Raw genomic sequence first — 13,754 nt, 5'->3', positions numbered from 1 at the left:
CCGCGTCCAGTGAAGCAGGGATGCTCGGAGCTCTCCGACCGCGTCCAGTGAAGCAGGGATGCTCGGAGCTCTCCGACCGCGTCCAGTGAAGCAGGGATGCTCGGAGCTCTCCGACCGCGTCCAGTGAAGCAGGGATGCTCGGAGCTCTCCGACCGCGTCCAGTGAAGCAGGGATGCTCGGAGCTCTCCGACCGCGTCCAGTGAAGCAGGGATGCTCGGAGCTCTCCGACCGCGTCCAGTGAAGCAGGGATGCTCGGAGCTCTCCGACCGCGTCCAGTGAAGCAGGGATGCTCGGAGCTCTCCGACCGCGTCCAGTGAAGCAGGGATGCTCGGAGCTTTCCGACCGCGTCCAGTGAAGCAGGAAGGCAGGCTTGGAGCTCTCCGACCGCGTCCAGTGAAGCAGGGAGGCTCGGAGCTTTCCGACCGCGTCCAGTGAAGCAGGAAGGCAGGCTCGGAGCTCTCCGACCGCGTCCAGTGAAGCAGGGATGCTCGGAGCTCTCCGACCGCGTCCAGTGAAGCAGGAAGGCAGGCTCGGAGCTCTCCGACCGCGTCCAGTGAAGCAGGGATGCTCAGAGCTCTCCGACCGCGTCCAGTGAAGCAGGGATGCTCGGAGCTTTCCGACCGCGTCCAGTGAAGCAGGGATGCTCGGAGCTCTCCGACCGCGTCCAGTGAAGCAGGGATGCTCGGAGCTCTCCGACCGCGTCCAGTGAAGCAGGGATGCTCGGAGCTCTCCGACCGCGTCCAGTGAAGCAGGGATGCTCGGAGCTTTCCGACCACGTCCAGTGAAGCAGGAAGGCAGGCTCGGAGCTTTCCGACCGCGTCCAGTGAAGCAGGAATGCCCGGAACTATTCGATCTTTGCTGTGACTTCCAAAGGTTTACTTGATGAAAAGGGGTAGTTTCTGGGGCCTTGTTTTTCTTATTCAGTTGTTTTTGTTTTGTTGTTTCTTGTTCTTTGTTGCCAGAGCACTGATTGGCTCTGACTTATGGTAGTACAGGGGACTGAGCCTGGAACTTCTAATTTGTTCTTACCACGGATAGAAATGATTTCTGCCGTTGTTTGTGGTCCCTGCAATATATTCCCTGGACATTCTTTCCCTGAGTGGGTTCGTGGTTCACAGTGTAGCCGTCGGCGCGTGGTGCAGCTTCAGAAAACACCAAGACCCCGAGTTCTCCTCCACTGTTCCGTCCTCCCTTCCCCAGTCTTGCTTTGATGCGACACCTTCCTTCCCTGAACTGTTAAAAAGTCAAGGTTTGAAATGATCCATTTTCTTGTTTTTCTGTAGAAGTCCCAAAAGTGATTGGAAGCCTCAGAAGTCCCAGTATTGACAAGTACTTGGAGAACTTGGCACAGCATTTGGAAGAAGTAAGTCAGTGGGGGCTGGGAGGCAGCTCACACACTGTGCATGCCTTGCCGTGCGCAAAGCCCTGACGCCACATGGGAGCATCATAGCGCCAGGGGCAGCTCCGTGCACGGTGGGGCAGGGCTGAGGTGTCTCTCCCTCTTGCTCTGATGCACTACCCATCTGTCTCTCTAGCTGAAATAAAAACAGTGAAAAGAAAAAAGAAAAAAAAAGGCTTGTGAGTGGTAGAATCATGTACATGCAAGGCTTGGATCCCCAAAGGAAGCAAGCCAGTAAGTTGTAGACAACTAGTGTATCTGGTGTGCAGGTCACACCTCAGTGCTTCCAGCCACCGTGTCTGCCCACACCGACAGAGTCTCGTGCCTAAGGCAGCAGACGTCCCAGGCTCAGTCCTGCCGCCACCATAAGCCAGAGCTGAGCGGTGTTCTGGTCAGAAACAAAAGGCACACTGTGGAATGGGAAGTTGAACCACACTTTGCAGCGTTTTTCTTTTATTAATTTATGTACTGGACAGAGACAGAAATCCATAGGGAAGAGAGAGATTAAAAGCAGGAGAGACAGAGAGACGCCTGCAGCACTGCTTCAGCACTCATGAATCTTATCCTCTGCAAAGTGGGGACCAGGGGCTGGAACCTGGGTCTTTGCACATGATAATATACGTGCTCCACCAGGTGCGCCACCACTTGGTCCTGCTAAACATTCTCTTATAAGCAAGTTATTTAGTGATTTGAAGCACTGGCGTTTAGTGCATGACCTGGGCTTAAGCCTGACTCTACCCGGTGTGCAGGCAAAAGCGTCTGTGCTGGGGTCTCTCTCCTCCTTCTCTCTCTCCTTCCCTCTCTCCATCTCTCTTCTTCTGTCTGAAAACGGTTGGAGTTATGAAGCTTCTGGCGATGAAAACAGACATTTCATTATTATTTAAAAACTGTCTTTAAAAGGAATTTGTTCTTTTCTGAGTTTATAATTTTTTTCACAAGACTCTTTACTAGTTATTTAGTTGTGGTGTGTGTAATGTACAAATACTTGTCAGTGGTTTCTGAGGATATTACTTCCTTTGTGTTTTTTTTTTTGTTTTGTTTTGTTTTTTACCTCCAGGGTTGTCGCTGGGGCTCAGTGCCTGCACTGCACTACGAATCCACTGCTCCTGGAGGCCATTTCCCCCATTTTGTTGCCCTTATTGTTGTTGTGCTTGTTGTAGTTGCTATTGTTGTCATAGCTGCTGTTGTTGGACAGGACAGAGAGAAATGGAGAGAGGAGGGGAAGACAGGGGGAGAGAAAGACAGACACCTGCAGACCTGCTTCACCGCCTGTGAAGCGACTCCCCTGCAGGTGGGGAGCCGGGGGCTCGAACCGGGATCCTTACCCTGGCCCTTGTGCTTTGCGCCACATGCGCCTAACCCGCTGCCCGACTCCCTTCCTTTGTGTTTTAATGTACTCTGTGGTTCACGGTCGTGGACAAAAGGCAGGAAAACATAAAATTCTGGCCAGTGCCACGTTAGGGGCACCTTGTAGTCATGTTCTGCTTGAGTGACTGGAGTGTAATTCAAGGCTCAGTAATATCCACTTGTTTTCTTCCTTTCATTCCGGGGACTATCGATCTTAGCAGGATTCTACAAGAGAGTCTCAGTGTCCAGTGGAAGACTCACTAGACACATCTAAGGAGAAAGAATCAACTCAACAAAAAGCGTAAGTGAGAAAAATAAAGGTACGGGATTGATGATAGCTGATCTATCTGCCTTAGGGAAGCTTTCAGACTTGACTTCATCTGAGGGCCCTGTGGGTGAAAAGCTGGTCTATGGAGTTCCAGATGGAGTGGTGGGCTCCGGTATTTCGGAATGAGGCATATGTCTGCCTTCTGCACCGTGAGGTTTGAGGCCCTAACCAATCTTCCTTAGCTTCTATTATCTCTTTTTTCCCAGATCATGCTTTTTGGGGAAATAATAATCAACAAGAGGGCTGTTACCCTGTGACAGATGCCTAGACTCTGTGGCTTCTGTTGCTGGCGTTAGTGATGCTCAAGCTCTTCCTCAAGCTGTCCCGACCTTTGGGTCTGCGTCTGTGCCGGTTACTGGTTGCTGTGGAGACAGATGTAAATAGACTGTGATTATGAGCTAAGCTAGAGAAAACCAGAGGGAGTGGAGACTTGTAGGTGGCTCGACGTTTAGGAATGTCGAGACTCTCAGGTGGCTGGGCATTTTCACTTGTGCCTTAGTAATGTGACTAATATCCTGCTTCTTAATCAGCTGTTGATCTTTACTTCTAGTATGATCGAAGAAGCCTTTCCAAACCCTGAAAATGATGCTTGTCATTCACTTTGTGTGGACACAAGCTCAGAAATCTGTAGGTAAGAATTTTTCACACTGTACTATTTTGATATGAGAATAAATATTATCATTTTTGAAATAATTGCTAAATGTCGTAATTGAAAATTAGAATGAGAACAACACGAACTTGTAAACAGCAGCGTAACTACGCCTTCCCGTTTTCCTCTGACTCCTGTGTATAGTTTTCCTTTACAGCTTATTTACTTATTTGCTCGAGACAGAAACTGAGATGGAAGAGGGAGGGAGAGAGGGAGCATGGGAGAGAGCCACTAGCTCACCTTTGACTTTTGAGGTACTTTCCTCTAATAGTTGTTCTTAGAAAACTTAAGGGAGGGGGCCAGGATGGTGGCATACTCGGTTAAGCACACACATTACCATGCTCAAAGGACCCAGGTTCGAGTCCCCACTCCTCATCCGCAGTGTTCCCCCCACTCAGATTTGAGAGTCTCTTTGCAGAAACATGATGCTGTCTACCCCTTCCCGTGTCTGTTTTTCTCTTTCCACCTGTCTACCCCTGCTCTCTCAATTTCTCCCAGTTCTATCAAATAAAGAAAGGGGGGCTGGCCAGTGGCACATTGGGTCAAGCACCCAGAACCAAGTGTAGGGATCCTGGTTTGATCCCCGGCTCCCCATCTGCAGGGAGGTCACTTCACAAGCAGTGAAGCAGGGCTTCAGGTGTCTGTCTGTCTGTCTCTCTCCCTCTATCTCCCCCTCCTCTCTTAATTTCTCTCTGTCCTATCAAAAAAATAAATAAATAAATGGGGAGTCTGGTGGTGGCGCAGCGGGTTAAACGCATGTGACGCAAAGCGCAAGGACCAATGTAAGGATCGCGGTTCGAGCCCCAGCTCCCCACCTGTAGGGGGGTTGACTCTGGGGTAGGGAGAGGGTTCAGGTCCTAGAACATGATGGCAGAGGACCTAGTGGGGGTTGTATTGTTGTGTGGAAAACTGGGAAATGTTATGCATGTGAAAACTATTGTAGTTTATTGTTGACTATAAACCATTAATCCCCCAATAAGGAAATTAAAAAATAAAAGGAAAAAATGGCCACTGAGAGCAGTGGATTCATCATGCAGCCAGCGATAATCCTAGTGGCCAGAAAAATAAATAAAAGGCATAGGGAGTGTTAGGAAGAGTCTTTGCCGTGAAAAGGAAACAGTAGGTGTGTTTCCAGTGATGTGACTGTTGCTCATTTTCAGACTCTCACCAGAACTAGATGGCGTCTCAGGTGCTTCTGACCCTTTCATAGCAGTGGTTCACTCAGTTCAGTGCTCTGATGTGGCCCTAAGGTCCTTTTGCCCTGCAAGGTGGTAGCCAGTTCACCTGAAGGTGATAAGCTTGTGAGTGGATTTTCTCATAAAACACACGTGCCAGCTAATGTGTGGCAGTCATCCCAAACAGTCACTTTCCTAAGAGAAATGGCACATTTGAGGCCCAACGGTGGCTCAGCAGGGCCTGGGCCCCATCCCAGGTTCACATGGAGCATCCTGGACAGTTCTGGTGTCTCCTCCTTCCGGCCCTCTTCTCCCCAAGTACAGTAAAAACCATTATGCCGGAAGATGGCCCAGCAGTCTAGCATGTGTGTGAAACTCTGGGCTCCTTCCAGATTTGCACAGGGAGTCTCACATCTTGAACTGCAGTCATTTCTGAGATGGAAACAGAGAGGCAGAGACCGCACCCCTGAAGCTTTCTTCCGGATTTGCACAGGGAGTCTCACATCTTGAACTGCAGTCATTTCTGAGATAGAGACAGAGAGGCAGAGACCGCACCCCTAAAGATTTCTTCGCTGTGACACAGGCTGGGCTGGAGTCTGGGTCATGCATGCACCAGGCTGTGCGCCAACTCTAATCTTTGTTGAAACCAGCATCTTTTGGCATAGAAGGCAGAGCTGCTGTTGGGCCCCTGGCTTGCAGCGTCCCAGGACTGAAAGATTAGCCCTGCAGCCATTCCCTGCAGCAGATGCGACTAGGCAGCCATTCCCTGTAGCAGATGCAGCCAGGCAGTCATTCCCTGCAGCAGATGCAGCCAGGCAGCCGTTCCTGCAGCAGATGCAGCCAGGCAGCCATTCCCTGCAGCAGGAGCCGCCAGGCAGCCATTCCCTACAGCAGATGCAGCCAGGTAGCCATTCCTGCAGCACATGCAACCGGGCAGCCATTCCCTGCAGCAGATGCAGCCAGGCAGCCATTCCCTGAAGCAGGAGCAGTCAGGCAGCCATTCCCTACAGCAGATGCAGTCAGGCAGCCATTCCCTACAGCAGATGCAGCCAGGCAGCCATTCCCTGCAGCAGGAGCAGCCTGGCATCCACTCCCTGCAGCAGGAGCAGCCAGGCAGTCATTCCCTACAGCAGATGCAGCCAGATAGCCATTCCCTGCAGCAGATGCAGCCAGGCAGCCATTCCCTGCAGCAGGAGCAGCCAGGCAGCACTCCCTGCAGCAGGAGCAGCCAGGCAGTCATTCCCTATAGCAGATGCAGCCAGATAGCCATTCCCTGCAGCAGGAGCAGCCAGACATCCATTCCCTGCAACAGATACAGCCAGGCAGCCATTCCCTGCAGCAGGAGCAGCCAGGCAGCCATTCCCTGCAGCAGGAGCAGCCAGGCAGCCATTCCCTACAGCAGATGCAGCCAGGCAGCCATTCCCTGAAGCAGGAGCAGCCAGGCAGCCATTCCCTGCAGCAGGAGCAGCCAGGCAGCCATTCCCTACAGCAGATGCAGCCAGGCAGCCATTCCCTGAAGCAGGAGCAGCCAGGCAGCCATTCCCTGCAGCAGGAGCAGCCAGGCAGCCATTCCCTACAGCAGATGCAGCCAGGCAGCCATTCCCTACAGCAGATGCAGCCAGGCAGCCATTCCCTGCAGCAGATGCAGCCAGGCAGCCATTCCCTGCAGCAGGAGCAGCCAGGCAGCCATTCCCTGCAGCAGGAGCAGCCAGGCAGCCATTCCCTGCAGCAGATGCAGCCCTGCAGGCATATTCACCGAATGCCAGGCAGAATGCAATCAGGGACCCCCAGCATCAAGAAGTCAGGGTTCTTCAACATTCTGGAAAGGTTTATTATAAATTACGACTCTGGTTTGTTTGGGGATGAAATGTTCACATTCTGGTTCTTCTTTTTCTTTATGGGGGTTGTTTACAGTTGACAGTAAAATACAGTGGTTGGCGCATGTTTGACATCTCCCAGTTTTCCACTTAACACTCTAACCCCCTCAGGTCCTCCCCGCCATCCTGTTCCAGGACCTGAACGCTCCCCCCACCCAGAGTCTTTGACTTTGGTGCAGTGCACCAGCTCCAGTCCAGGTTCTGCTGTGTGTTTCCCCTTCTGTTCTTTCTTATTTCTCAACTTCTGTCTATGAGTGAGATCATCCCGTCTTCATCCTCTTTCTGGCTGATCTCATGGTTCCTTCAAGCTCCGTCCAAGATGAAGTGAGGAGGGTGACTTCATCATTCTTCACAGCTGAGTGGTATTCCCTTTTGTCTCTCAGCCACTTGTCTCTTGTTGGACACCTGGGCTGCTTCCAGGTCTGGGCTGTTAACACATTGTTTGCCGTGGGCACACAGATCTCTTGGTATGATTCTGTTTTCTCATATTTAAAGATGATTAGCAAGATTTTGAAGTCGCCATCCTATACTTCTTAGAGCCATGATTTTTCTGGCTTTTGTTTATCTACCATTTTTTGATCATTAGAGAGAGGGGAGAGAGAGCAGGGCCACCCGATGTCGCTCGTGCACATATGGTGTTGAGCTTAAGACTCCATCCACTGCGCCGCCTCCCAAGCCACTGCCTGGTTCTCTTAGATCCTTTCCAGATCTGCAGATGTAGTGAGAGAAACGGCAGTCCTAGGTGGAGTTGGCCAGTTTGCACAGCCAGTCAGAGCAACTGTGCTGGTCTCAAGTTCTGGAACCTTGCAAGCACCAGACAGCATGTGAGCCGGCCTGGGTCGTGACATGGCAGGGACCAGGGACCGTGGCGATGTGACATTGTCTGTGTCCCAAAGTGTGTACTGAGACGAACAGTTGCTTAAGGCAAATGTGTCAGGCTACGATGGGGCACAGTGAGAGGCTTTAGGATTTAAAAGTCCTGAAAACAACCAATAAGCCCTTAGGTTAGAAGGAAAGCAGGGCTGAGATGGTCAGACACGGGTATCTTAGTTATGCTCCTTCCGGCTTAATGGTCTCGTGTTCATGTGCTCTGCGCAGCGCACAGATCTCTGCATTCAAAGACGGGGCGTCCTCAGCTCCGCCTGTGGTATCAGATGGAGTCAGTGTTACTTGCCAAGTCCCTGTGCCGGCGCCAAGGCAGACCCAGAGAAGCAAGCCCAGAGCTCCACTGCCAGAGGCTTCCGACCCTGTTAGGCAGATGCTGCAAGATGAAATGTTTAAATTGGTTCAGGTAAGTGCATCTCCGTATAAACAGGTGGTTTGCGTAAGGGTTGTGAGAGGAGCAAGAAGGTCAGTGTGAAGCTGCAGGTTGCCTCTGCCTTGGGCTTTTCGCTTGCTAGTCAGTATAATAAAACAGAATTAGGGGGCCAGGAGTCAGCATGATGGGTCTGCAAAGAGGCTCTCATGCCTGAGGCTCCAAAGTCCCAGGTTCAGCCCCCCCCCCCCATCATAAAGTGTTGGTATGCATGAGACCCCTTCTGTTTCATTTGGTTTAAATCCCCCCTGCTTAACACTATTCTATTTACATAACCACTTCATTCTATTTACATAACCACTGTTAACAAGTTCCACCCTCCCTCCAGGGCATTTGTGATTCAGTGATAGGATTCTCACCTAATCTGCCCCCTCTTTGTCACACTCTGATTGTCACCAGTCACTTTTCTCTCCACCCTCTCTATGTCACATCCTGTTTCCACCTTACTTGGCAAGTATATATAAAGACAGCATTGTGAGTTTTACAGTACTGTACCTTTAGTTTAGCTCAGCTTGGCTTAGATTGCGCTGCGTCCTGCATGAATAAAGAGATACTGCCTACAGCTCAACCATGAGTCCCTGGTCGTCTGTTACCTGCCCGTGAAGCCAGCCCGGCGAAAACAACATAGCCCGGCGAAAACAACAATAAAGCAGAGCTGAGCAGGGCTCTGGTAATAAAGCAAAGCAAAGCAAAGCAGAGGTATCTCAGAATACATTAGACAAAGGAAGTGAAAATCTGTGTATTGAAACCAAGTCACGGGCTGGGCAGTGGTGCACCTGGTTAAACATACACATCACCACATGCAAGGGACCCATGTCCAGGCCCGCTCCCCACCTGTAGGGCACGTCATGAGTGGTGAAGCAGGGCTGCAGGTGTCTGTCTGTCTCTTTCCCACTCTACCCCCCTTTTAATTTCTCTCTCTCTCCTGTCAAATAAAATAAGAGGGGGAGAGAAACCAGAAAAAATGTCCAGGAACAGTGAGTTCCTGTGCCAATACCAAGCCCCAGCCATAACCCGGGAGACAATTCAAAAAACTCTCAGAGAAACGGGAAGACATTTTGTTCGTGGACTGAAGAGTCTAGCGCAGTGAAAATAACTGTTCTGCCCAGAGTAGTAGACAAACTGAATGCCACCTCCGTCAAGGGCCACTGAGCTTTGAGACTTGAGGAAATGCTGCTGCAGTTGCCACAGCTGTTCCATGGGGAGCAGGAAGGAAGACAGGATAGCAGCACTGTACTCTGTGTCTTACAACCATCGCGAGCCTGTGTTAACCAAAACTGAGAGAGGACTCCGGGAACACAAAGAAAGTCAGTTTCAGCAACTTTCAAGCTGACTTCCGAAGCGCAAAGGCCTTGGGCTGTGGCGGCAGGGTCTGATGGGAGGCCGTCCCCACGTGCCGCCTTCCCGCTGCTGCCTGCTCTTGGCTTTCCTGAAACCCACTTGATGAACTGTTTTCACCGGCTTCATCATGCTGCTCCACCATGACTTGTGTGGCGTTTGCTGGCCTAGGAGTTTGCACATTCAACCTTGCGTTCATTCCCGTCAGCTGAGCAGAAGCCCCTTCTGTGGTTTGCTGTTCTTTCTGGCTTGTCTAATGCATGGGTCATTGGTCTGACGGATGTCTTCATCTAGCATACTCAGCTTGTTGTTTTTGATCCTCTCAGACTCTCGTCATTGTTTTTTACCTTTATTTTATTCCAGCTGCAGCAAATCAACTTCCTGAGCCTCATGCAGATTGTAGGCTCACCCTTTGCTAACCTTGAGGACACACAGCGGCTCCTTCAGCCACCTGGGCCCGTGCCTCTGGGGCGCAGCCAGACACCAAGCCTAGCAAGAGGGGGTGCTGCTGAAGACGCCGGTGGGGATCTGAAGCGGACGTCTCCTGTGAAGCCACAGCACATTGCAGAGCCCACTCAAGAGTCTGGCCAGAGCAGCTCACACTGCCAGGAAGAAACTGTGCAGCCCAGCCAAAGCCGTCATGGAAGTCAACAGGTAAGGGGGCCGGGCAGTGCTGCACTGGGTTAGGCGCACATAGTACTAAGCACAAGGGCTTGCACAAGGATCTGGGTTCTAGCCCCCTGTTCCCCACCTACAGGGGGCAAGCTTCACAAGTAGTGAAGTTGGGTGACTGTCCCTCTCCCTCTCTATCTCCCCCTCCTCTCTCAGTTTCTCTCTGTCCTGTCCAATAAAATGGAAAAAATGGCCTCCAGGAGCAGTAGACTCATAGTGCCGGCACCAAGCCCCAGCGATAACCCTGGAGGCAAAAAAGATAAAAAATAAAAGAAATTTACATTTAAGAATATTCCTTTTTTTTTTTTTTTTTAAAGCTGTTTATTAAAAAGAGAGAGAGAGAGAGAAGGGGGGAACCAGAGCACTTCTCTGGCAAGTGCCCCCGAGTTTGGAACCTTACGTGTGCAAGATTTCACTGCTTCGCCACGTCAGGGCCGCCACTTTAAAGTTTGCCTAAAGGTGACTCCAGTCACCGGTTTCCTGCTGCGTGACACACATAGATTAATCAATAAACTAGCAGTCGCTGCATTTCACCCCCTCCAGTACATGCTCAGCCTCATGACGTAACGCGGTCTCTACTCCAGTCACCGGTTTCCTGCTGCGTGACACACACAGATTAATCAATAAACTAGCAGTCGCTGCATTTCACCCCCTCCAGTACATGCTCAGCCTCATGACGTAACGCGGTCTCTACTCCAGTCACCGGTTTCCTGCTGCGTGACACACATAGATTAATCAATAAACTAGCAGTCGCTGCATTTCACCCCCTCCAGTACATGCTCAGCCTCATGACGTAACGCGGTCTCTACTCCAGTCACCGGTTTCCTGCTGCGTGACACACACAGATTAATCAATAAACTAGCAGTCGCTGCATTTCACCCCCTCCAGTACATGCTCAGCCTCATGACGTAACGCTGTTTCTCAGCATCTTCTGTACCCGCTGTCCTCTGCTCCTCTTGTAGAAGCAGTCACCTGAAGATGACACTTCGCGTGGGACGGGGGGCCAACCTCAGGAAAGGGGCTTCGCTCCAGCCTCGCAGAACCAGCCGACCTCTTCCCTGTGTCCAGCCCCACCTAGAAGTGCTCCCTTCCGTCTTCTGTCCACACCTTCTGCCATTCCCCGGACACCCAGACTTATCCCTCATCCCAGAACCGTAAGACCTGAGGACGGTTTTCCTTTGCTTCAGCTGCCACCGAAGCAGGAGTGGAAGCCGTTTTCCTTCCAGACGGGAAGAAGCCCAGCTCCCTGGAGGCCCAGACCACAGCCACGAGAGGCCTGGGGGCCACCCGACTCAGCCCGCCCTTCCTCACCGCAGGGTGCGGCACATGCTGCCCCCTCGGTGCCCCGCTTGGCGCCGAGCCGCTGTGGTCCTGAGGCCAGCACAGGAGAGGAGCAGAAGTGGGCAGAGGCGGTCCTGGGGGGAGTCCCTAAGCTCGTGCCAGCAGGCCGGTGTGCTGGGCCTCAGCAGGTGTCTCTTGAGGCAGCGGCCCAGAGCCTCCTTGGGTTTCCACTGCTACACCTGCAGCCCAGACCTGCCGGTGTCTTTTCCTGTGCTCCCAGAGCACCAGCCGCAGTTCCATCGGCGCCCCACCCAGCTGCAGCCCAGGAGGGAAGGTGTCCAGGGTTCCTACTGCTCCACCCATCTGCGTCCACAGAAAATACGGTAACGACTGTAGCAAGGCCATGCAAGAGGCACAATTCTGCATTTCCCTCTCTCCCTCTCTCTCTCTCTTTATCTTTATTTACTGGATAGAGACAGCCAGAAATCAAGAGGGGAGGGGGAGACAGAGAGGGAGAGAGACTAAGAGACGCCTGCAGCCCTGCTTCAACACTCCTAAAGCTTTCCCCCTGCAGGTGGGGACTGGGGGCTCGAACCCAGGTCCTTGTGTGTCGTAATATGTGCGCTCAAGTAGGTGCACCTCTCCCCAGCCCCTAACTCTGCATTTCTCATACCCTAAATACTATATGTTCTCGACATGCCCCACATATTGCCTTTTCCCAAAAAATTCATGCAGCTATTACTGAAAAGGTATAAAAACCAGGTTTGAAGTAATGATGGGATATTATAAAAGTGATATGTCTTTCTTTAGCGCCAGAACCCAAATTTGTTGGACCCTCACAGATATTTCTTCTGCCAAGATGATGAAGTCTTTGTGTGTGTGTGTGTGTGTGTGTGTGCCACAGAGAGAGGGAGAGAGAGGGCTGTTTGAGCTATTAAAAGTCGTGAAGGACAGCCAGGTCTCTAAGCATTTGTGCAGTTAAGAAAACACAAGTATCGCATCTTCATCAGTCACCGGCTGCCTATTCGGTGAGGTTCGGCCTTTGATTCATGAAGCTCGAGTTCTGTAGTCTCTCATTTCCTAAGTCAGCAGTAACCTTGCAGGAAGGCAATTTAAGACGTGAAGATGGTACTGGGAAAAGAAAGGATTCGGAAAAATAATTCATGAAACTTTCTTTTCCTCTCAATATGTCATGACTAGAAAAGAAAGTGGAAGGAAGGAAAGAGCAGACATTTGAAAGGAAGGAAAGAGCAGATATTTGGAAGGAAGGAAAGAGCGGACATTTGGAAGGAAGGAAAGAGCAGATATTTGGAAGGAAGGAAAGAGCAGACATTTGGAAGGAAGGAAAGAGCGGACATTTGGAAGGAAGGAAAGAGCAGATATTTGGAAGGAAGGAAAGAGCGGACATTTGGAAGGAAGGAAAGAGCGGACATTTGGAAGGAAGGAAAGAGCGGACATTTGGAAGGAAGGAAAGAGCAGACATTTGGAAGGAAGGAAAGAGCGGACATTTGGAAGGAAGGAAAGAGCGGACATTTGGAAGGAAGGAAAGAGGGGACATTTGGAAGGAAGGAAAGAGCAGATATTTGGAAGGAAGGAAAGAGCGGACATTTGGAAGGAAGGAAAGAGCGGACATTTGGAAGGAAGGAAAGAGGGGACATTTGGAAGGAAGGAAAGAGCAGATATTTGGAAGGAAGGAAAGAGCGGACATTTGGAAGGAAGGAAAGAGCAGACATTTGGAAAAGCATCAAAAACCTTTTCATTGCGACCCCCAAGTTCTCATCTCCCTAGCAGTTGCCAACAGACTGATGATCTGTCTGTCTACTGTGTTGCGACCTCCCTGTTCTAAAGTGTTTAACATAGAAATTTAAGCATTAAATATATTTTTTTTTAGCCAGCCCTGCTCAGCTCTGGCTCACGGTGGTGCAGGGGGATTGAACCTGGGACCTTGTAGCCTCTGTTTGCATAACCATTATGCTATCTAGCCCTGCCCACATTATGTAATTTCTTTACTTTTAGTATCTAGTAACATTTTAGTATTTAGTAACAAGACTTTAGTGTTGGGAAGATAGCATAATGGTACAAAGCAATTTTCAGGTGGTCTGTGAGATGGAGCAGTGGATAAAGCACTGGACTCTCAAGCATGAGGGCCTGAGTTCAATCCCCCGTAGCAAGCACATGAACCAGAATGATGTCTGGTTCTTTGTCACTCTCTCCTCCTATGTTTCTCATTCATAAATAAATAAAATCTTTGAAAACCAATTTCATGCCTGTGGCACCAAAGGCCCAGGTTCAGAACTCAGCACTGTAACAAGCCAGAGCTGGCGGCCTTTGATAAGACAAGATGAGCATATCATGGAGAAGAAATCAGGAAGA

The 13,754-nt window shown here is 50.7% G+C and overlaps 1 protein-coding gene across 1 annotated transcript in view; it reads left to right on the top strand.

Annotated features, from left to right (window-relative positions):
* CPLANE1 (ciliogenesis and planar polarity effector complex subunit 1) overlaps nucleotides 1-13,754 on the top strand; it is a 107,575-nt gene that overhangs the window by 57,811 nt on the left and 36,010 nt on the right. Inside the window, exons 29-34 of the mRNA XM_060190957.1 lie at nucleotides 1,284-1,363; nucleotides 2,965-3,047; nucleotides 3,625-3,705; nucleotides 7,874-8,066; nucleotides 9,792-10,082; nucleotides 11,063-11,764. Of these exons, the coding sequence (XP_060046940.1) occupies nucleotides 1,284-1,363; nucleotides 2,965-3,047; nucleotides 3,625-3,705; nucleotides 7,874-8,066; nucleotides 9,792-10,082; nucleotides 11,063-11,764 (1,430 nt within the window). The remainder of the gene's footprint in view (nucleotides 1-1,283; nucleotides 1,364-2,964; nucleotides 3,048-3,624; nucleotides 3,706-7,873; nucleotides 8,067-9,791; nucleotides 10,083-11,062; nucleotides 11,765-13,754) is intronic.

Source organism: Erinaceus europaeus, chromosome 5 (genome assembly GCF_950295315.1).
Source record: "Erinaceus europaeus chromosome 5, mEriEur2.1, whole genome shotgun sequence".
NCBI lineage: Eukaryota > Metazoa > Chordata > Mammalia > Eulipotyphla > Erinaceidae > Erinaceus > Erinaceus europaeus.
This window is presented reverse-complemented; position numbering and strand designations above follow the sequence as displayed.